Source organism: Megalops cyprinoides, chromosome 13, assembly GCF_013368585.1.
Source record: "Megalops cyprinoides isolate fMegCyp1 chromosome 13, fMegCyp1.pri, whole genome shotgun sequence".
NCBI classification, from domain to species: Eukaryota; Metazoa; Chordata; class Actinopteri; order Elopiformes; family Megalopidae; genus Megalops; species Megalops cyprinoides.
This window is the reverse complement of record NC_050595.1, coordinates 4538171-4561406: the sequence shown is the minus strand read 5'-3', so window position 1 is coordinate 4561406 and position 23236 is coordinate 4538171. Positions and strand designations below refer to the sequence as shown.

The 23236-nt window shown below is 42.5% G+C and overlaps 2 protein-coding genes across 2 annotated transcripts; both read right to left on the bottom strand.

Moving 5' to 3' along the window:
- Window positions 1–4179: 4179 nt before the first annotated feature.
- On the bottom strand, window positions 4180–7056 carry snai3 (snail family zinc finger 3). Its single transcript, XM_036544201.1, has 3 exons — window positions 6978–7056; window positions 4960–5604; window positions 4180–4361 (listed from the first exon to the last, which is right to left on the bottom strand). Exons 1-3 carry the CDS (start codon window positions 7054–7056, stop codon window positions 4180–4182), a joined length of 906 nt encoding a protein of 301 aa, XP_036400094.1.
- Window positions 7057–9380: 2324 nt separating this feature from the next.
- On the bottom strand, window positions 9381–20996 carry LOC118788346 (B-cadherin-like). The gene is made up of 16 exons (XM_036544308.1): window positions 20819–20996; window positions 20170–20287; window positions 16382–16632; window positions 15574–15714; window positions 14619–14774; window positions 14380–14521; window positions 13988–14160; window positions 13281–13409; window positions 12908–13093; window positions 12512–12756; window positions 12285–12427; window positions 11956–12180; window positions 11604–11822; window positions 11063–11193; window positions 10755–10898; window positions 9381–10517 (listed from the first exon to the last, which is right to left on the bottom strand). Exons 1-16 carry the CDS (start codon window positions 20867–20869, stop codon window positions 10311–10313), a joined length of 2661 nt encoding a protein of 886 aa, XP_036400201.1. The 5' UTR covers window positions 20870–20996; the 3' UTR covers window positions 9381–10310.
- Window positions 20997–23236: the final 2240 nt, after the last annotated feature.

The window sequence follows — 23236 nt, the reverse complement described above, 5'->3', positions numbered from 1 at the left end:
GCCTGGAGAAGTCTGAAAGATTACAGACAACGATAGCTCTGATGAGGGAGCAACCAGCATTGCAAACCAGCGACTACGATTTTAAATAATAACAAAAATGTTGACTTGTAACAGGGAATGTGATGGGCAAGACAAAAGATCCACATCACACGAAGTCCAGTCCATCTCTGCAGCAGCATAGCATAGTGGTAAGGAGCAGGGCTCAAAACTAAAAGGTTGCTGGTTGGATTCCCTGCTGGGGAACTGCTGCTGTACCCTTGGGCAAGGTACTTAACACAGAGTTGCCTCAGTAAACATGCAGCTGGATGAATGTATAACATGTAAAATTGCAACCTGTGGAAGTTGTTCTGTATAAGAACGTCTGCTAAATGATAATAATGTAATGTAATGTAATGCTATCAAGGAGCTCCAAACATCTGGGATGACCTGCCCGGAACTTCCTCCCTGAGAACATGCTTTCCACCCCCGGCAGAACCCATCAACCCCCCCATGGTAAATCTGACACCATGAGTTGAGTCAGAGAGCATGGGGCTGATGGGCTTTTGGCTGGAGTGCTGCAAAATGGGGGCAATACGTGGAAGAAATCCCCAGCAGTCGGTGAAGGGGGGGGCGGGATATACAGGATTGTTTCTAAAGGGAAAAGGGGCACAGGTGCTATCTGTGGAATCGGAGCCCTCGCTCGGGGGGCATCGGAAACTCGCGAGGTTCCACTCCGCTGTGCCAGCCCGGCCAGCGCGAGCCTGTTTCCCCGGGTCCGAAATAGCCCACCAGGCCCTATTTTTGACCTGTCTGTTGCTGTAAACGGAACGGCCAGATGCCTTCCTCGCCTCGGCTACAGGGTATTTATAGGTGAGGGGGGTCTTTTGTAGAGCCCCGGTGGCTAAAGTTAGGAGAGCTGTGGCGTCAGCTGACTCCCACGTAACGGCACACAGTGACAAAGGGTAAAGATCGCCGCGGAAAACCGGCGTGTGTGTTTAGCCCCCTCACCCTCTCGTTGAGTTCCGTCATATTTTTTATATTATTTTTCCGGACATTATTATCAATGGCAGAGGTTGCCATAATATTATTAATTATGGCAGGAGTCATGGGCGTGGGGTGGGGGTGGGTGGGGGTGCAGTGGCCTGCTGTTGGGGGAATGCGGGGATTTAAATTTAGCGCATTGGAAAGGTGAAGGCTGGACAGTGTCGGCTCCAGCCAGATACTCTCTGGAATGCGTCTGTCACGCCAGGGCCCTGGTGTGGTTCCACCAAATCCCCCCAGGGAGCCGCGGACTCGGTGACAGGCCCCACTCTCTTAGGGTCGGGCCTCCTGAAGGCGCTGGCCCCTGTCAGAGGGGATGAGGGCCGGCTTAGTTTCCCGCTAAGTTATGGCTCTCATGCTGCAGGCCACCATTCTTCCCAGCTTAGATATACATCCCCTCTTGCTTCGCGTCCTCACCGGCGGGTTTAATTATAGACCGTGCGGGCCCATTCATTCGGGCAACGCGGGCTGACAAAGAGATTGTCATGTGCCCGCAGCAATTGCAGCGATCGACACCCATTTAATGTGTTTGTGGCATCTGCTGTGGCAATGTAGCATTTTATACAGGATGTTCAGGCACAACATTAAACAGCTGCTGTTTGCTCCTTTGCCCTGGGAAGGGGCGTGTGCTTATGGGAAGACCCCCCCCCCCCCCCGGACAGGTAAGCGGTCAGCGCTTCTGGGCCCCCAGTGTCTGCCGATATGAATGATGGCTCTCTCACCGCCCTATCACCCAGCTACCCCGCCCCCCTTTTTCCTGACCCTGTCCCCACCCACTAAATCAGCCAGCAAAGCAGCTCCAACCTGCATGTGTTCGCTGAAGCTTTTGGGAGTGCCGCGCGTGGCTGGGATTCTGCAGAAAGGCAGAGAGTAGAAGCGCACCGGCTCCCTCTCTCTCAGCTGCTCCCCTTTGCGCTGAGTGACTGGAAAGTGTCACCCCCCTCCCGCCCCCCCCCCGGGCAGTGCCTGGCACAACGCCATGGCAACATGCAGCTGGCCACCCCCCACCTGCCAATAAACAGATATATTTAATAAGAATTTTCCATGCACCATTACAAAAGGGAAACGCCACGGTTTTATTTAGACTCGCAAAACTCTCCCCCCCCCCAGCTGCTCTGGAAAGACGTATTAATTATCCCAAAGGAAAAAAAAAATAGGCAGCATGATTCAGTACCTCCAGGAAGTACCATGGCTCAGACAGAGGGGGAGTCCTGAAGTGAGTTCCAGTGCATGACCCTCGTTGGTTGAGCTCATTCTGTTTTTTGATATTTCACGCCACCCCCCCAACCCAACCCCTGGTGGCTGACATACCCATGACAGGAACGTGACGTAGTGGAGGACGTGTTGGCGGGAAAGCACCAAAATACTGGGCACGTTTCCACCTCACAGATACGCGTTTCTGCCAATGGCAGCCTAGGCCGAAATATCAGCGGTATGTTCCCAGGGTGGAAGTGGGGATATGCATTTCCAATTATTAGGTACTTGAATACTCTCCAGTCTTTTAGAAGTATTTGGTATGGCCCATGTGGGTATTGCACTTCAATCATGTGATGTTATGTCAGGAAGACACTCTATCACTGACACAAGGCCACCAGACCAGTCGGGGGGAATATTTTGATTCTACAAACTCAGAGAGCTTCTCGCATTTCCAGACAGCGTCCTCAGGCAATTAATGTATTGACTAGAAGACTTTAAGATGTCGTCAAGAGCACAACTGGAAACAATGTGCATGAATTGCAGCAAATATTAGCTGCATGAGTTAGAAAACGAGAATGCACAACTCAAAGCAAGCCAACACCAGTGGACCGGATGAGTTAGAAGTATGAGTGAGAAGTTACGCACATGTGTGACGGCCATTCCGGGCAGGGTTTGGATGTGTGTGAAATACCCCCAGGTCATAGTTAGATGAAAGACAAATGTACCAAATTAGGAAAGGCAATATTGTGAAAAGGCATGCAAAAGGCATGTTTTCCAGTCTGGGTGTGGATGGGTACATCTAGGTGCCTAGAGCCATGACAATCCATTTGCATGCATAACGGGTCCTGATTAATGTGCCAAATATGTGACGAATAAGTGACCATGAATAATGAATAAGTGAAAAAGTGATGTGTAAAAAAATGCATCTGACAGCCATATTGGGTGTGGCCTTGGACCAGTCTATTTACGTCCAATAGGTCTGATGAATCTGGGTCTAATCTGATGATTGTGCCACTACCAATGCAAAAAATTAGTTTTGCCAACACAATGGGTGTGGCTGGGTGTAACTAGGGGCCAAGATATATGACAAGAAGTGTAAAAATCAAGAGGCCACGCCTAAAAAAAAAATATATACCAGTGTGCGGTGAACGAGAGATGGTCTAGAAATGTCATTGATTTGAGCAAAATATGGCAGCCACAAAGGATAGGGTGACAAAAAGCTTTCTCACACATCTATGGACTAATGAGACCAGCGATGATGAATTTGAGTATAATTATGCAATGACGTCAAGAGCTGTGTGAGGAGCAATACAAATTAAGAAACTAAGAACGGTGAACCAAAATAACTGATTTTCAGACATTCTAGTCTGAGAGCCTAAAAAGTTCATAAGAATACCTCAGTGCTTTTTCTATTTTTCTATTATTTGAAAATACTCGAACGGAATGCATTTCGTTTATATGAAAATATGTATTTATTATCCTAATGTACATAATGCCATACAAAAAAAAAAAAGTTTGCAACATCTAGAAATGCACATAATTGCAAATTAATGGGATGAGCCAGAGAGAGTTAATTACCCACCCTCATCGGTGTCACCACCCATCAATATACACAGTTACATAAAAACTGTAACTTTAGCATGTAATCAATGGTCATTCTGGTAACATGCAATGGGAGCAACCACATAACTTATTAGACATCGGAAATGACAACGTCATTACTGAATTTGTGCTTTTTCAGTTCGCTATGGGCGTAAGGTCTCAGTGATACAAGATGGTGCATTGGTCTCACCCTTCAGTTATCCGTAAGCACAAGGGTCTCTTTGGACTGAGGGAACAGAGGTCCAAAAGACAAGTCCAGTACAGTCATTGGCCCAGGTGGCACCTGCAGCACGACCATACCTCAGTGCATTATGGGTAAATGTCTATGTGAAGAGGAAGGGGGGGGGTGAGGGGCAGGTGTCATGACAAGGGGCAGCAGCCAGCCTCCTCGTGTTTGGACAGCAGCGATATCCTGGAGAAGGTTTTCGAGCAGCTCTTGCACTGGTACTTCTTGATGTCCGAGTGCGTCTGGAGGTGAGCGCGGAGGTTGGAGCGGTCGGCAAACGCCCGGCTGCAGTGCGGGCATGAAAACGGCTTCTCCCCTAAAACAGAGGTCAGAGGTCACAGCTTCAACAGGCAGCTTTGCAAAAAGGACTGGCATGTGGCACATGCTGTATGCTCCTACTCACTGGTCTGGAAGTGTTGCTAGCCTGGTCTATTGTGCTGGAAGTTGCTTTGGATAAGAGCGTCTGCTAAATGAATGTAATGTATGAAATAAGGGGTGTGCAATTCTCAAGGGCCACAGCCGTGTAGTTGTCATGGGTCTCCTGTATCTCAGCTTACTTTATGCAGGATGTGGAGCAAAGCACAAAGCATACCTATGGTGCACTAAACAATCAGGTCAACATGAGACAAGAAAAAACAAAACCTTACAAGCTTATTCCTGATTTATATTCACTGTGGTTTATTTGGAAGTCGCTCTGGGTAAGAGCGCCTGCTAAATGATGTGATGTAACGTAATTTGGTGGGGTGTGCGCAAAAGTACTGCCTCTGTTCGGTGAAACTGAATTTAGCGGAACAATCCAGCTAAACGCCATGTGTACATCTGTGACAGAATGACAGAATGAAGTACAAAACAGCATCTCTGAAATGTCTGCGCAACTGAGCTGCATATTTATGCAACCTGGCAAACGCCCTTACCTGTATGCGTGCGGATGTGTCCCTGCAGGAGCCAGGGCCTGGAGAAGGCCTTGCCGCACAGCTTGCAGACGCAGGGCAGCGTGTGCGTGCGGATGTGCATCTTGAGCGCCCCGAGGCTCACATACTCCTTGTCGCAGTACTTGCAGCTGAAGCACTTGTGGCACTGCCACTCGCAGCGCAGCTGTCTGTGTTTGGCCAGGCCGGAGACCGTGAAGTACGCCCTGCGACAGTCGAAGCACTCGAAGCGCTCCAGTGCGCCGGGGGCCAGGCCGAGGAGAGGGGCCGGGAGGCCGCTCCGGTCCCCCGAGAGCCTGGGATCCTTGGGGAGCTGGAAGACCTGGGGCTCCAGGAGTTCCATGGGGTCTGGCAGAGGGAGAGCATCTCTGAGGGGTGTGTGGGCCACCAACAGGGAGGAAGACAGCTCCTGCACCGGCCTCTCTGCGGGAAAGTCAGAATTCTGCGGCCGTATGGCCATCAGAGGGGTGGGGACGGAGTTCAGCTCCACCGAGGGCATTGTGGTGATAGGAGGGGTGGACAGCCACCCTCCCAGAGCCTCGGGGGAGCAGGGCAGAGGGCAGGGCATCTCAGAACAGGGCACGGGAGCCAGTACGAAATCTTCTGGGGAATACGGAGAAGGGACGTCCTCTGTAACGACACAGCGACATTTTTTTGTTTGTTTGTATAAAAACAAAGTCCAACTCGCTTTACTTAAAACACTTGTGATTTAATATCACAAGACAAATCAGACTAGTGTGTTTTGATTACAGTGTAATTTTTGAGCCCTTAACACACAGGCACATATACAGAGAATGGCACCAACAAAGCTTACACAAATTGTTCAAAAATGGGTGATATCACAGTCCAGACTGCAGCACTCCCAAAAATACAATTATACATTTCAAACACACAGAACAACAGAACATAGTCACACGGCTTGACACTGTACCTGGAAAAACTAGGTAAAAGTACCTGTACTGTTAAGAGTACTGAAAGAATGAACTAGGCTACACAAAACTCACACAAGTAGCATTGTGTCTTTCTTCCTGTTACTTGTGCATGTATTAACAGTTACTCCTTTATGTAAAAGTAACCCTTTTTAAAATAATAAATCAAAACAGACACATATGTGTATATTGATGAAAAGAAGTGACCATAATTGATACATTTATTTACATGGACTAAACTGTGACATTGTATTGAATTTAGTCCTATTCTGGATTTTATGTTTTGATATATATGTTATTTTTTCCCGTAAGGGCTACCGTCCATGGTTTATGGGACAATTTTATAGGCTATGGTTCCATTCTGAACATATGTATTTTCGATTTTTATAATGGTCATTTTTGTAGCTCATCAATAAACAAGGAACCGAGGAGTAGCTCGCATAAAGGGGGAATTTGAACAAAAACGCGGATTTCAGGGGGATTTCTAAGTAAAAGGCCCCTGGAAGGGCACTACATTAGCCTCTTCAACACGCTTAATAGGACCCTTCACATCCCAAAAGGAGGGACTAACAATAAGCCCCTCTTTTGTGTGGGAGATTTTGCACCTGCTAAACTCCAACCGCGTTTGCAGTATCCGTTGCAAAAAGGTTTTGTTCGCATCAGCATTATTATTTTATCATTATTAACAGCGTTGCTTGGGTAGACATTAGACAACAATCAAAGCAACTTATTTTCTGTAAGTATGTGTTACCAAACAACTATACTCGATTATTTTGCTTAAATGTTTTCAGTAACGTTAATCTTCAAGTTCAGTGATTACTCTCATCTTTACTTTCATTAAAACTGTAGCTATGACTACCTGCCGAAACAGTTTACAAACTCATCTGTTTTGAGATGACAAATTCAAAATGAAAGTTTTAATAAAGTAAACCAAACAACCTAAAGCCCGCTACATATACGAATTATCAAACCATAGGCTAAACAAGCAATCACATCAGCACGTGATTACGGATATAAGCGTGCTATCAGGATGAAAAAAGACACGGCAGTGATTCATTTCAGAAAGCACTGTACCTCCTTTCTTTGAATCCAGCTGACCGTAGTTTGGCTTCTTGTGACTGAGGTGTTTCTTCACCAGAAAGGACCGTGGCATCTTACTCTATCTGCGAATTCACAGATGTGTGTTACAGTTCGGCCCGCGGCGACGCAAGAATGTGTGAGTGAATGATCATAGAGCCGAGGCCTGGCGAATAAATAGCTGATTCTTGGAGGCTGTCTTTGCTCCGCATTCTTCCCTGGAGTGGGGAGAGTCAGGTGCAGAGGGTCACTGCCAATTAGCATAGACTCCCCGTCGGGCCAATTAGAATGAAAAGACAAGTGAAAGAGGGCGGAGCTTCTCCTGTCTATCTGCATACCCCAACAAAACAGGTGCATCGTGCTTTATTCCACGGACGTTTTTTTCTAATGAACTTTTAATTACTTTAATATCTGTTTATTTTCGGAAAGATGTTTGCATCTACCTCTTTTCTCCTTTCCGTTTCGAAAAAGGAACCTTTTTTGAACCTACTCACAATCAGAAAACCATTTCATTGAATGAGGCTAAAAGCTGCTACGTGAAAAACATGAAAACAATAAGATTAATACACAATACATAAATGTTCAAAAACACTAAGTCGAAACTCTCAAATGTTCAAGTTTTGAGTTTTTTTTAGTTTATTTCTTAAGTGTTTTTACTCATAAAAAAAGACAATCATTTGAAATGAACTTGAAAGAATATAAAAGCACATGTATACTGTAGTTGGGAACCTCTTACTGAAGGAAAAAATGTCACAATATGGAAGTGCAAAAAAAAAAAAAAAAAAGTGAACACCTACAGTATTGAAAATAATACCCCTTTTGGGCCCTTTTTTGGCCAAACGAAAACAGACGGCAAAGGAGCTGGAGAGTGGACCTGCTTCTATTTTTCTCTGTTTCTTTTCCATATGTCTCCCATTTAAAGCTCTGAAAACAAATAGCATTCCAGGTCACTTTTCCATCCTGACACATAGTGTGTCCTTTTGAGTGGACCCTGCTGAAAAGAACAGCTTTGCACACTGGGTTAGGAGAGAGGAGGAGGAGGAGGAGAAGGAGGTTAGCAAAACAAGAAACACGGACCGGCCACATTAACATGTGAATACACAACCTGAAAGCTATGAAAAGCGGATTTCCTCTCAATGCCAGGCAGACGACATCCCCTCTGTGGGCAATATTGAATCCCAACACCCAACCTTTAATGGCCGCAAAAAATTTTGATAAATAAAGCCAGTGTGATCATCCTCATTTTGTCAGTTTTTAGCATTTTGATCTCACTTTATTTTCACCTGCTACCATGTGGTCCTTTGCTTTAATATTGTGGATACCAGATAGGTGAGCCTGGTTAGTGTTAAGCCAGTCCCCTGGCCTTGTCTTTTTTTGAACCACACTTTCCTGAGATTTCTTCGTTGAAAGAGTCCTGTTGATACACCCACAAAGTATGCTTGGCTGTCTGCACAGCAGTGGGATCTGAACAGGATTACTTTCTAAAATAGAAAAAAAAAAACTTTGTGTTTTGTTTTATGTCTGTTTTATCATTTGAAAGTTCGGCTGATAATCAGTAGGCTTTCACTGTAGGAACAGGTGGGTAAGGCAGGTGTGATACCCCACTGAAGTAGACCAAGAACACCCGAGTGTAAATTTTTGGATCAAACTGTTGACTATGCACCATGACAAATCTAATTACAGTGAAATGCACAGAACCCAGTCCTCTTAAAAATTAAATTCCTGAAGGGGAAAAAATTAATGGCTTCATGGATTAAAACTGATTAGTCTGAGAGAGTAGTTTGATGCAAAAACAAAAACAACAAAAATACATGCAGCTATTTCCAAATGCAATGTTTGTTCCATACAAGTGAAAAGGTAAATTAAAATCATATGATTTATTAGGGGTGGTCAAGACTGCATCAGAAAACTGGCAAAAAGTTGTTTTAAACAGTGAGAAGACACAGCACTACACCATGCGTAGAAAGAGTGCTCTTAATCCCGTTCACTGAATTCACCTCATAAACATGAAATGATCTTCTTGTCTTGATGTTAATGAGCATAAGAAACTGTTTCTGAAGTCTGTGAAGTGTCTACCAAAGAATTCCTGCGACAATGCCCAGATTTGTCCCAAGTGTGACACAGGAACCAGAATCTGCCTCTGTCATCTGCCAACCTTCATTGCCAGCTACCAGGCTACAGTCCCCGACAATATGATAGTGCCCTCTAGTGTTGTGGACATGACGCATGAGGACAGGCTGGTACTGCTTCAGGATATAAACCACAGCACCGGGGGAATGCACAGTTCTATTCTTCAAAGATTTCAGACAACTTGAATGTACATCAGATGAAGTCAGTCACTACCAAAAGGCTATCACTGTCAATAAAAAGCATGTACACAATATATATATAACAAATGTGAATGCTCACAGCTCTCATCATAGATTTATTAAAAAATATGCATAAGATCCATTTCAAAGTAACACTTCCACAGGTATAAACTGAATTGCTTCCGTGCAGTTAAAACTAAAAACAAGCTAACAAAAAGAAAAAAAAAAAAAAAAGATTAATTATATGAGTAAAGGCGCATTTTAAAAGCACTTAATTGCTCTTTGGTTCTCTCAAGGCATATCCCAAGCACGTCCAAATGCACTTGCAACATTCAGGCATTTGTTAAAGCATTCTTAAAATGCATTTATGGATTTACATCAGTAGTTTGAACATATATCCTGAGAATATTTTGGCTTCCAGAAACAAAAAAAAATCTATTAAAACTTTTACCAAAAAACAAAACAAAACAAAACAAAAAAAAAAAAAACATATTTACAAGAAAGAATGCAATTGGCTTTTGACTGAAGTACAAGACGGGCTGTGAACATATTTACAGAGCGAATGACATCCTTCCTTATTAACTGCCAGCACTGGGCAAAAAGAGCTTGTTTTTCCCCATGAATGCCACCCTCCCAACCCTGGCTACCCCAATCTCCCCCACACAAAAGACGCAAAGAGTGCTGAGCTCATGTTCAACATGGTCTCCTAATAATGCGCAAATCAAAATTTAAAACCACACATTTGCATAAAAGTGGAGAAAGAGGGTGGAACAGGGCCGCTTCAGCCTCGAGACTAACACCTGGATTCAGGCTAACAGTAACATGGATTGTCCTTACTCTTAGTTCTGTCACTTACACAACATGGTGACTTTGTTAGCACTGGCAACTGCAAACTTTGAAAAAAAAAAAAAAAAAAAAACCAGGAACCATTATTCGGAGTGAAGGACACACCAAGTCAGAGTTAGACTGAATATCAGCGTGGAGAGTGGAGTGGAGAACCAGACGTTCGGTGATAAGGTTTTCAGTCTTCACCACCACCATACATGTCTGCCAGTTTCTTGAAACGTGGCCCCCATTCGCCCAGGCAGTCATAGTCCTGGTCCTCGCCTGAGCTGGAGGAGTTGAGGGAGCTGAGAGAGCCGGCCTCAGATCCCCCGCCTTCGTAGTCGAACACCAGGAGGGAGTCATACGGGGGAGCGGTGGGGTCGTTGTCCGCAGCCTTCAGGTTCTGAAACAAGCCAAGAAAGAAGAATGTGAACACAGAATCAGTGATATGCACGGCGCATCAAAGGTGAGCAGCTGTTCAGAAGCAATGCGCAGTCACCTTTCAAACTGCTTGAGGAACGAAACTGCCTGTTACTTAAGGGGAAAAAAAACCACACATTTCAACTAAACCTGATGCTGATCTCAACCGAGATATGGGGGCCCCATATCTCAAATCCAATCTCAATGAGGCCAAACTCACATCGTCAATGAAGTTGCCGATGTCCTCGGGGTTGGCAGGTCGGGGTCGGTACTGTGGGGCAGCCATGAAGGTTGGGGCCACATCGTTCCGGAAGACATCAGGCCGGTTATCCAGACCTCTGTGCAGCTGGCTGAGGTCATAATCCTGAAAGAGGGAAAAACAGTTTCACAAACCAACTTTCCAAAACTGGGGGGGGGGGGATAAAAGCACAGGCTCTGAACCATGAATGAACTAAATGAGTGGTTGTTGGGGATGCAGATGCAGCACCCTGCTAATCCTGCTTGAAGAAATGCTCCAGCACCACCCACCTGGTCCTCCTCCCCGCCACCCTCCTCGTCGTAGTAGTAGAGGTTGTCCCGAACGTCGTCCTGAAGCAGCGGCTCCTCCTTCTTCACACCGCTCTTCCTCCTCAGGAACATGAGCAGCAGCAGCACCAGCACTGCAGGCCAAACGCACACACACGCAGAGCCGTTAACACAACACTATACACCACACCCACAGGCTCACACAGGATACAGAATCAAGACGACTGGTATTTGTGGTGAAATGACCATGGACACAAACATTGTGGAGTAGCAAGAGATGCACACCAGCAGTTTATGAGAAAACAAAAAGCCAAAAGCCTGGGAAAAGGTTTGGTTGAACATACTGACCACTCAGACTCCTATGAGAGACATTTTGCATAAAATCACTTTCCACCTGGAGTACACCTTAAAATACTTTAACTTTTGCCAATAAGGTTGAATTATTTTTATGTCAGTTACTAGTAAGATAAAAAAAAAAAAAAAAAACATAACTTCAAGGCAAAGTACTCAGTTTTTCAGATGAAAATGGTTATGAACCACTTACAGAGTAGAAGCAGGATAGCTCCCAAAATCCCGAGGATTCCAGACAACTCTAAACCGGCTGCGGCCTTTTCATTGCAAGTGACTTCACTTCCTTTGCAGTCACAGACTTTGGCCATAATGGTATTGTCCTGGGAAAGGTCATGGGCGTCAAAGACTCTAAGAACCACATTGTAATCGTTCTGCGGCAACTTGGTGTTCAGTGTGAGAATGATACCATCCCCTGGAAAAAAGGGAGAAAAAGGTACAATTTCAAATGTTAGATGTGTTTTCATTATGGAAACAATTAAATGCTTACTCATGCTGAATAAATAAAGAAAAATACTGAGTATAAGACAAGGCAAAGTCATGCTTACTTGTGCCATTCATTACAGCAGTCCAGTTGGTCTTTGACGATCCCTGGAGTTCAACACGGAAAGGTGAGGTGTAGCCCTCCGCATCTTTATCAGTGATGGACAGCAGGGCTGGCTGGGGTTCTTGGTTACAGACGCTGATGAATCGTTCATTTATGGTTGGAGCATTGTCATTTACATCTTGTAACTCGATGAGTAGGGTCCCAGTGCCCGTTGCAGGAACTTCATCTATGAATCGAAAACAACAGCCTTAGTTTACAGCACTTAAAAGTATAACATACTGATGAACAATTCCAATATAATATTTTGATCTTAGAATGAAAAACCAGTACCGTTATCGATGGCCAGAATCAGAGCTCTGTATTTGTTATCTTTGACAAAGGGAGATTCTCGATCCATGGGGCTCTTGACTTTAATGAGTCCGGTCTCTTTATCAATATTCAGCCATCCTGCAGGATCACTGCCCGTTTTATACCTGAAGAGTAAAAATGAGTTCAGCCATTCATCCCGTCCCATTTCATAACTGACTGCATAATATGTCGTTTTGAAAACCGCTTACCAGACTTTCTGCTTTTTTGCCGTGTCTGGATCTGTTGCTGTATACACAATAAGTTCAGTGCCAACTTCCAGGTTCTCTGGTCTGGTGATCACTTTCTCAACTGGATTAAAAACTGGAGCCTCATTCACATCCTCCACATTCACAATGACTGTAGCAGTGGAGGTGGGCAGACGTGTGGCAAATGGAGCATCATTCTCCACAGTGACCAACAGAGTATACTTGTTATTCTTCTCAAAGTCAAGACCCTGGTTAGGGAGGAGAAATATTCAGTTAATTATTTTTGAACTAGGAAAGAGTAATAATCTGGCCCTGAAGCAAAGTATTACAAACAGAACCAAAAATTATACAATGACACTACCCTTTCAAACGTTTGATCTCCAAGTAATGGAGTTTTACCTTTACTGTAGTAATAATGCCCTCCAGCTTGCTGGGTCCAGTGCTGACATTGAAGAACCCTCCATCGTTCCCTTGGATGATCTTGTATGTAGTCGACCAGGCAGGTGTGTGAGGTTCATCCCCATCAGTTACTGGCATTTTCACCACCAGGGCACCCACTTTATTCTCAGGGACAGACACTGTGTACTGTTGAAGGAAAGTGTATATGTATTACATTAAGCAGAATACATGATTTAAACACAACAAGTGTTAAAGAATGCTCCTACATGAATCACTAATACACTCATACATGTATACTTACACATCTAGGACATAGATTTTATTCTAAACCTTCATGAACCTGAAAATAAACATAAAGAACAAACTAACTTACTGAAGTCTGCTCAAACTGAGGAGCATTGTCGTTGCTGTCTGTCACTGTGATGATGGCTGAGCAGGTATTTATGAGACCATTCCCCTCCAGGTCAGCAGCTTGAATGACCAACGTGTATTTAGGAAATTTCTGGAAAAGAAACGGAAAATAAATATTTAGTTTAGTGCATGCTTGCATTTCCTCACTTTCACACAAAGGTTACTTGGCAGTGATTTGCATCTGGTCAACTTGCAAAAGAATTTTTAAAATTTAGTTCAGCTTCATTTCTGACCAAAAAAGTCCATTGTACTGAAATTGAACTATTCAAACTGGTTTCGTCCTCTTTTATTACATGTGGACCAGAATTCAATTGAAACTTCACAGTTTAGCTCAGATCAACATAAAATGGGTGGAAGACACTGTCCTTTGGGTGACCATTCACATCACGTCATATGAGCTGTCTGAAGTGAATGTAAATATGTTACCTCACAAGATGGCATTCCCACAACTATGGATCTGATTTTTTTGAGTGGTATTTCTGGTTGGACTGTGTTTGCATTTATACAGCACAAATATTTGGTGGCCCGAAAATGCAGAATCTCTCACCCTGAGAGAGATCAGAACCACACTTCTAGTACAGTCAGAGTCCAACAAAGTAGGAGAGAAACTACCCTCAATCAATGTCACTGCATCCTACATTTCGATGCTGCTTTGAGCAGAGAACGCACCTCTCTGTCCAGTCCACCTGAATTCAGTCGAATTCCTCCGCTCACAGGGTTGATAGTGAACATGTTGGGCTGTGGCTGCTCTGGGTCTTGGCTCACAAGGGTGTATCTCACATCAGAATTCTGATTTCCAGGCTCATCTTTATCAGTGGCTGTTACCTTCATAAACTCAAAACCTGAAAGTTGAAAGTGATACACAGAAAATGAAAATCAGAAAAAATTTTTGTGTTCATACGAAGACAAAAAATTACCCCAGATATTCCTTAGGATCATGGACAGATGATCCAGAATGCAACTATGAATATTGTATTCATAAAATATGGGGTTTAATTTTTGTTTCATTGAGCTATATGGCATTACATCATTAATCAAACACAATTGTGAAATGACTGTACCTTTTGGTGATGCTTCAGGAACGCTGCCCTGAAAGGGATCCTGGGTAAATTCAGGCTTGTTGTCATTCTGATCAATTACATTGATAATAATTTCCATGGGGTCCTCAGCCATACCATGACTTGACGAAGCATGTGCAAAAAGCTGTAAATAGGGAAAAACAACAACAATTAACCTCAAGAAACCTCTTACGAATGTCCAGTTGTGATGAAATTCAGGTGCTCTTAAGAAAACCACTCACCTTGTATTTGTCTGTTGTCTCTCTGTCCAAAGGCTGAGTCACATAGAGCTCACCGCTGTTTCTGTCAATGGTGAAAAGCCCAACAGGGGGCTCATTTGCACCAGGACCACTGATGCTGTACTGTATTTTAATCTCTTTATCATTGCTTGATCTTATCTGTAAATACAAACACATTCACACAGACTGAAATTAACACCAGCTCACAAACGCAGGTAGATTGTGTGTTTAGCAGTAAATTGAAGAGTTACTAGTCAATCTAGGGGGTACCTTCCTTCACTACATACTCCTTTTAGTCTAGTTTCTATAGTTTTTTTTTTTTCTTCCCTGTCAGTCAATGGCAGGACCCCGCTCTCATTTTCCACTTGTGAAATCTCATGTTGGTCATCTCTGTGTGCAGTTTCTAGTGTTGTCTTAACAAAAGTTATGTATGGCAGCCAAATACCAATTCTACCACAGGACTGTTTGGCTTGATTCCACACTGTGTCTATCAAATTGTATATTTTGATAACTGGCTTTACTATCAATTTAAAAATGTGGAGACACTAATATACTAATTGACTGAGTAAACACACAGCAGATAAATGACTTCATTCAAAATGATACATACCATCAAAAAGAGAAGAAACCCCTCTCAATTTTGAGTGGCTGTGCAAGTAAATTTGAATCTGACTTCAATTCTTTGTGTAGGCTACTTAAACAATTATCTTGCGGCCTAGTGCTTTTAGCTTATACGTTACCACAGATGTGCTCCTTGCAGGAGTTAAAATGTACACTAGATTGATTTGCTACAAATTTTGGCAGGTGAAAAATCTGACTGACTGATTAATTTTCACATCTTGCAGTTACCCTGACTGGTGGACCACGAAGTTAATTTTGGATCCAGCATCCAGCTACACAGACTGAAATAGCCACTATGGACTCCAAACAAACCCAAATTAGAGCTACAGTCACATACGTGCACCATCTTCTTAGGGAAGGGGCCTCTGTCATTCTCTGGAAAGTTGATGGGGGGTATGACCCAGTCCCTCTTCCTCCTCCTCAGACCTCCTGAAGACTGTGGAAACATCAGCACTGGGACAGCTGGAGTAGGTTCAGCCTGAGGAAGCAAAGAACGTTAGCAACTTACATGCTGCAGGAGTAACAGCATTACACACAACAGCGCCTGCTTCTTTGCCAGCCAAATCTGACTAAGTACTATTAAATAACTGATACACGCTCAGTAACACAAATAAGAAAGACTGTTAAAGTGGAAGCTGACTGACCTCTCACTGTAATGGTAGGAGAGTGACACATTTAAAGGGGACCCTATGGTTTGTACCAAATAAAAAATTGAAAAAGTCAACCATGAACTATGTTTCAATCAAAACTGGCAATGGATTTTTAAGGAAAATACAATTCAATCTCTAAAAAAAATAAATAAAATAGCAGGTGAGTATAACAGGAAAGGGGATGTTTATTATTGCAAGTCTAATGAGACATAATCTACGGTGTCAATCACTGTGAAAATTCACTGCTATTGGCAGCCAGATCTGTCTTCCTGAGCCGTAGTCTTCACCAGCTCAAAGGAATCCCTTCATTAAGATTAATTCTAGGTGGTCTCTTGCTTTGACTGAACTGCACATTTGCTTGAAAGCACAGCTGTTCTGATAAAAGTCCAGTCCATGTTTGAAGCCTGAGAACACTGGGTAAATGTGACTACTCTTCCCCACCAGCAGAGGGCGCTGTCATTCTGTAGCAAACAGAAGAGAGGCCAATCATGTTACCTGCTCCTGAGTGGCGCTGTCCGTCTCGCTGTGATGGTGATGGTGATTCTGTCTGTGCTCATGCACCACTGTGACCGTGACTGTGTTCTTCTTGCCCTTGGAGTCCCAGGCATGGAGTCTGAAGCTCTTGTGTCCATCATGCAGGGTCACAGCTCTCTTTAAGATGACTGTTCCATCTGGATCGACTTTAAAGCGGGAATCCTCTGAGAGAAATAGGGCTCTCTGTCTCCCCTCACAGTCAGAAAAACTCACTGCAGAAAAAAAAAAACAAAAGGCTGAGGGTCAATGTTTAGTCAAAGAACATGTAATGCAAAAATACAAACCCCACAATAGTCATGATTCCACTGTCATGAGAATTAGACTGGTTAGTCCAACAAATGGGCAAAATTATTGATTAAAGGTGGGTGACCAATTTCAAAACCATTTCACAGAACCAAATTCACAGAAAAATGTAACAAACTGCATCCCTGAAATTATCCAAGAGGAATAGACAGAAATGCAATAATAATTAACCTAACCTGGCTCTCCACACTAAGAAAAAGAAAAAAAGGACATGTCCTTTAATGATTTGTGCCAAAATGTATCACACACACATGAAAAACATATTTTAAAAATGACATTGTAGTGATATATTCCATACCCATGTGGTTTGAACACAGCAGCCCTACTGTCAGCAAATCCTTTACAACAGACCACACTGCCCTTTAAGGATGTTCTTAAGTCTGCACACGAAACCAACTGTCCAATAATACACTGTTAGGAGGAGCTGGTTATGAGTGTTAATGGTAAAAAGTATGGGCAATGAATTAGTAATGGTCTTGGATACCGCCGATGTAAAAGCCAAAAATTGCTTTTGAAAGCACTCTGTGCCACTGGTCTGGGTATGACCGCACCTCAGGGACCAGTGTCTGAGTGGCACCACAGCACTCTTATCCTAGGAAAATGTGCAGTTACATGGCTTACGTGTCCGGAACAGGACATGTTATGAGCAAGCGTGCACAATTTAAAAAGTCAAATTATTAGTTCCATACAATTAAGGAATGCTGAAGGCTTAAAGGCATCAAAGTACCCAGATGCCACAGATGACAGCTTTCAAAAGAGGGGAGCCCTGCTTCTGTCGGCCGGAATGTCACAAATGCCCATTCATTCCAGTTCCACGGATATCAGCCTAAACTGTGGCCGTTTTGATGTTCAGACGCTGCTATTCATTCCAAAACCTCATGTTCCCACATTCTACAAAGACTTTAGAACATATGGGTAAGACAGTGATGAAAATATGATTCAACTTTTCTTCTGTAAAGGCGTGAGGCAAGCTCAAGAGAAAGTCTGAAAGAAATGGATTAAACTGGTCACCAGTAACGATGAATTGCAGACTTATGTTAATGCAGTGAAAAACAGAAACCAAAAGAAGTTGATAAGCCAAACCTGACACACCCAACAATTCTTACACAGACAACATGCAGGTGGAAAGCACCAAAAACTCTCCCTGGCATTAAACTAGCTTTACGTTGTACAGAACCATTCGTCGTCTTAGTCTACACTGAGTATTAAATACTGTAAGTGACTCGTCAACATATTGTTCAGTAAGTTGTCACTTCTGGTTACTTATGACATTAGCTATGAAATTCCCCCCCCAAAAAAAGACACTGGCATCTTTTCGAGTTGACCTAAACACAGCTAAAATGACAATCACTGCACAAATAAAATCAGGCGTATGTTCAAGCACAAGACAACTAGTTAAACGAAGCCGCATTTCATCTGTACAGCTAATCATTGATTTTAACTGGTGTCTGGTATCGTTGCTGGCCAAACAGCTGAACCATTTCAGTACAGCCAGCTTCCTTCTCCCTCTCCACTCTGGCTGTCATGTGAACGTTCTGGCATAAAATGGCCGCCTTGCATCGGCCAGGTGGGTGGCTGAACTGAGACAACCGCATCATGAAGCACAGGTATCTTTGAAAAGGGATCAAAGGTGGTGTTATAAATCCAACCGATGATGATCATCACCGTCATCATGAGCTGCACCGTTTCTCCAGGGCATTTCCCCTGCTTCTGCGTATCCATTAACCAAAGAGCAAAGTCCGCCTGAGCCCTGTTTACACAATGGCATCATAAAACCACACTGCACACAGCCAGTTCATAACTAATGGCTACAATATTAAAGGATAAATAACCAAATGACAGTCTCAGATAATGTTTAACTTTAAACACCTAAAGTTGTCCCCTTTTTCTGCTTTCATCCAGTGGGGACATGGCAAATGAAATTTCTGTTGTACTGATCTTCTCCGGTATATTTTCCCCTTGTGTACTTGTTACAAGTGTTGGTGTACATTTTTCACCAATGTAGAATAATAAATATTAATATTAAATATGGCACAGATAATGTGAACCCACACACCTAGCAGTCAAAATGAATGTGAAACTGCACAGCACAGAGAGTAAGGTCACATGTGCTCCATCAGGGGGGGAAAAAAAAGGTCTACAGTACCCACAGTACACAGAATAGGAAAGTATTTCCAACTCATGTGCAGTAGGTTAATTCTGGTGTCTCACCTCTTGGTCCCTGAGCAACCCCCTCCTGCCCCCCCTTCTTACACAGAAATGCCCTCAGAAAAGTGGCCTTTGTTCTACCGCACTTAAGTCAAAACCAGTTCTTCTCCCCTGGCAGGTACAAACTTGTGCTCACACGCCCAACGAAACTGACAGAAATTTCAGCACGTCTGAAAGATGAGATCACTCAGCCTAGCAGCGCGAGTTCCAATTCCTGCTTATTCACCAACTCAGAAACTCCAGATCACAGACACCACAGAACAGACTCCACTTAAATAAATAAAGCAAAAATGGACTTGAGTCACTAACGAACAGATAGCCTGAACAAAAGGCCCCTACGAGGAAGTTAACACACACTTGTAATGATTGACTTTCCCGCTCTGCAAAGGTGTGGCCACTAATAGCCCTCCATTACTTCCAGTGCCAGCAGCCACAGAGACAATGCAATCGAAATCGAAGAGAACTAACAGGGGAGGCAGGCCTGTTTGCCGGTTAGGGAGAGGCCGATCTCCCCAGCTGCTCTTTCACAAACACCACTCCTGTCTTATCAAAAAAAAAAAAAAAAAAGGGAGGCCAGAGATTTTGACTCACTAGCACATGAGAAACAACTGTAAGACTCATGCATGTTGAAAAATGCAAAGCATAAGAGGCAGTTAGTTAGCATCGGATATAAACGACCTACAGGAAACGCAGAAGCGAGGATGGGCTCTATCCAGCCAGGAAGCGAATATGCCCTTCCTAATATTGCCGGAGCGGTTGTGTACAGCAATGGCAATATTAGGAAGTGGCAGACAGACAAACCAGCAGATGCTAACTTCAAAAGCCTACAGATGTGGTCTATAACCAGAGAGGAGACCAGCAATTAAAACAGAAAAGCTAAAAACACCTGTCCTCATGTCTAACTAGCCTACACGTTGTGAACGGTTTGATTAGTACAAATGAAAGCTATCTGGGCAACTCATCGAAAAAGGACAAATACTGATAATAATGAGATATACATGGGGCCACCTCTCACTCCACAGGCAACGCCATACCTGCTGTACACAGAATTATTGGTGCTTTCAAAAACATACAAGTGCGGAGGCTGGCTTATATTTCTAAGTCGTAAACAACTGCAGGGAGGGCTAAACTAGAAAAACACCTACTGTGCACTTTGCTGGAAGGGAAGCTCTTTGAAGAAGAACTGCAGGCCGAGATTAAAAGGGAAATATTTTTTCAAAAAGGTACTTAGATCTTACCTTTTCCTAGTCTCTTGCCACTGTGGAGATGGTTTCTGTGAACTTTGAAGACGAAAAGGTCTGAACTGAAGCCTGGCTGGCATGGCACTTCCTCTTCACAAAGTCCCGACGAGAACGCCTTAATTTCGGTAAATAAATAAATAAATTAAAATAAATTCCCATTACTACTGGTGAAATTAACAACAACAGAACATAAACCAAGCACTGCAAAGCGTTCCACAGTCACTTTTGAGTAATTTTACGTTCATATAGTACCCCACGGAATCAAAAATACAACTACTGTTGAGCGGACATAATACGTGGCATCATAAATGAAATGTTTGTTTTGTGTTCTTACATCAGATCGATATCAGATGGGTTTAAGATATCTATAAGAAACATATCATTGCGTTGTGAAACAATACAAATCTTATTGTAACGATCTGAATTAGAACATCAAACCTTTAAACTCATCAATGAACAACTCTCAAACCATTAGAAATACAACAAATATCACCACTATAAACTTTATCATTTAAACACCGATTTGTGTTGTAAAATAATCCGTGCGATCCAACGGTCATTTTTTTTCTCCATACGTGTTACCATACAGGTAGATTAGGTTATTTCTTCATCCACAAGCAGCTAATCAGGGCAAAAAAAATCTTACCTGGACAAAGAGAAGGATTACTCCCAGCTCCAAACTTCGTAGCCTCCCCATTCGATTAAAATCCTTTGTAATTCCACTTAAACTTGAAAGTCTCAAAACGAATCCGTTTCAGGTCGCTCTTCCTGACAATATTCCACGATCTTGTGCTTTGAGCAAGTAAAGTGCTTATGCTTATCACGAATTAACCACAGCAGGTAGTTTCGGGAAAAAAAATGACGTATGCAGCAGGTGGCCTCGCCCTTACAGGTTCTAAGCTCCAAGTATGGGCATGGATCCTTTTATCCACACCTATCAAGGTGTTGCCTGTTGGGTCCTAACGCCAGCAGAAAGCTCAGTCCTGTGAATCCCCTTCAGACGAGAGCGGAAACACCCAGAGGGTTAGAAACTCGTCTGTTTCTGGAAATCGCTGGCACGAATTTTCATGCCTATCTGGGTTTCATAGGCTTGGTATATTTACTTTCTCATCTATAAAATAAAATAAATGCATAAAATAAATGCATCCATATCTATGGTTAATTTAAAATGTCGTAGTAATGGCTGCAAAGAAATTCAGATCTGTTACAAAAATGACAGATAAACAGTTCAGCATCTTTCACAGCACACTGTATGTATACTGTTACAGTAAACCCTGAATCTTATAAAACCATAATTTCTAAAACTGCACTTGCAAAACAATCACATACTGATACTGGCACTGTATGATGACTAAATAGTTTGAGAAAGAATTGAAAAACACAATATATATTTATTTCCTTGTACTTACTATTCATCAATGCATTCCATAACAATAAAAGTAGTAGAAATTGCATAATTATATTACACATTACATGTTTAATATAATAATACTACATGGCTGTTATTTAATATAAAAATATTTCCAAAAACTCAAGATACCAACATCATAGTTTTTAAAACATACAGTAACTCATATTTTTGGCTCATTAATTCAATACATCCCTGTTATAAAATAAGGATACTGTACTGCAACTTAAAAAGCAGCTGTAGGACACACCACAGGTAACTTTTCTCCTGTGATTAGTATTTTTGAGGATGATTTTTCTGCAGGCGATTGAATATTTTGTTAGAATACACAAAAATTATACCAATACCAAATAATGTCACCCTCAATTTTTGATTACGTTTTACCACTTTGTTTTTCCAAAAAAAAAAAAAAATTACCTCAGATTTAGAATTTGAGGGACATCAGAAAAAAATCACCCCATATTCTTTACTGGCAAATCATCCATTTCAACATATCGATTCCTACACTACTCAACAGTGTGTGCAAGCTGAAGCTGTAGTATCATTACTCACTGTCCAAACAATACATATTTCATAAAAATGTTTTTAATGACAACTGTCAACAAAACAGCGAAGTTTTATTGAATATGACTATTGTTAATTATTGTAGATCATCTGATCTTGAGATGGTAGGTCCATACATGTTCAGACTACTGCCATGTATTAATAGTGCAGCACTAGAGGGAACCACCCAGTTCTTTTTTTCTGAGAACAGACTCATATAGGCTTCCCTATACAGGGCCAGTACTTCATCCTAACCCTGCAAATTTTCTATTTTTTTGCATTCATTTTATTTCCAGCACGTAAGATATTTTGACTGATGAATTCACGCTGAAATGTGCATTGTTTGCATCTGACATCCCCAGCATTCATATCAAGGTCTAAGATTATTATCATTTAAAAGCTGTCATTTAACAGCTCGTTACAGCTGATATTTAATATCAGCTGTTATGAGAAACCATTACATACCATGTGATGTTAATCCCAAGGTAAATGGTGCTTACTCATCATTTTGCAGCTTCCTGTTCTCCTGATTAGTAATTTAGATATCAATAATGCAGCAGGGACAGTCAAAGAGGGAGACGTCATGGTTCCTTTTCCCACCCAGTGTCCCTCATTTCACAGCTCCTTCTTCACAAATAGTGTTGATGGTAACCAAAAACTCCAGTTTGTACACAGGATCGGGATACCAAATATCTATGGATGGCTGTAGCAATTCACTAAAGCAATTTACCTGAGGTAAAATCAGCTAGTACTGCGTCCTGAAACAGACTTTGCTCTCAGCTGAGAACTACTGTCTCATTGTGGAACTGTACACATCCTGTCCCCGTACTGTCGCTATACTTACAGTATGCACTTTTTTATGTTCCTTTTGATAAAAGGGTCTGCTAAATAAATAAATGTAAATGTAAATGGGAAATAAAAGTTACATCATAGTTGGTATTATGTCGAGGGTCTTACCCACTTCAACACAGCAACAAGAAGTAGTGTTCCTTTTCATTTATGGAACCAGGACTTTACCCTTAACTTACATGGAGTGAGAACCTTGTGGGTTAAACCAATGTTTGAATCACTTATTTAAAGTTAAACATATTCATAATGTTTCCACACATGCTG

What these genes read in the sequence shown, in the direction of transcription:
- snai3 (XM_036544201.1), bottom strand. Translation starts at nt 7,056, where the DNA reads ATGCCACGGTCCTTTCTGGTGAAGAAACACCTCAGTCACAAGAAGCCA. An exon ending in GCTGGATTCAAAGAAAGGAG is followed by an intron (nt 5,605 to 6,977) that starts GTACAGTGCTTT and finishes GTGTCGTTACAG; the next exon opens with AGGACGTCCCTTCTCCGTAT. An exon ending in ACACATCCGCACGCATACAG is followed by an intron (nt 4,362 to 4,959) that starts GTAAGGGCGTTT and finishes CCTCTGTTTTAG; the next exon opens with GGGAGAAGCCGTTTTCATGC.
- LOC118788346 (XM_036544308.1), bottom strand. Translation starts at nt 20,869, where the DNA reads ATGGGGAGGCTACGAAGTTTGGAGCTGGGAGTAATCCTTCTCTTTGTC. An exon ending in GCATTATTACTACAGTAAAG is followed by an intron (nt 12,757 to 12,907) that starts GTAAAACTCCAT and finishes CTCCCTAACCAG; the next exon opens with GGTCTTGACTTTGAGAAGAA. An exon ending in AGCTATCCTGCTTCTACTCT is followed by an intron (nt 11,194 to 11,603) that starts GTAAGTGGTTCA and finishes TTTGGCCTGCAG; the next exon opens with TGCTGGTGCTGCTGCTGCTC.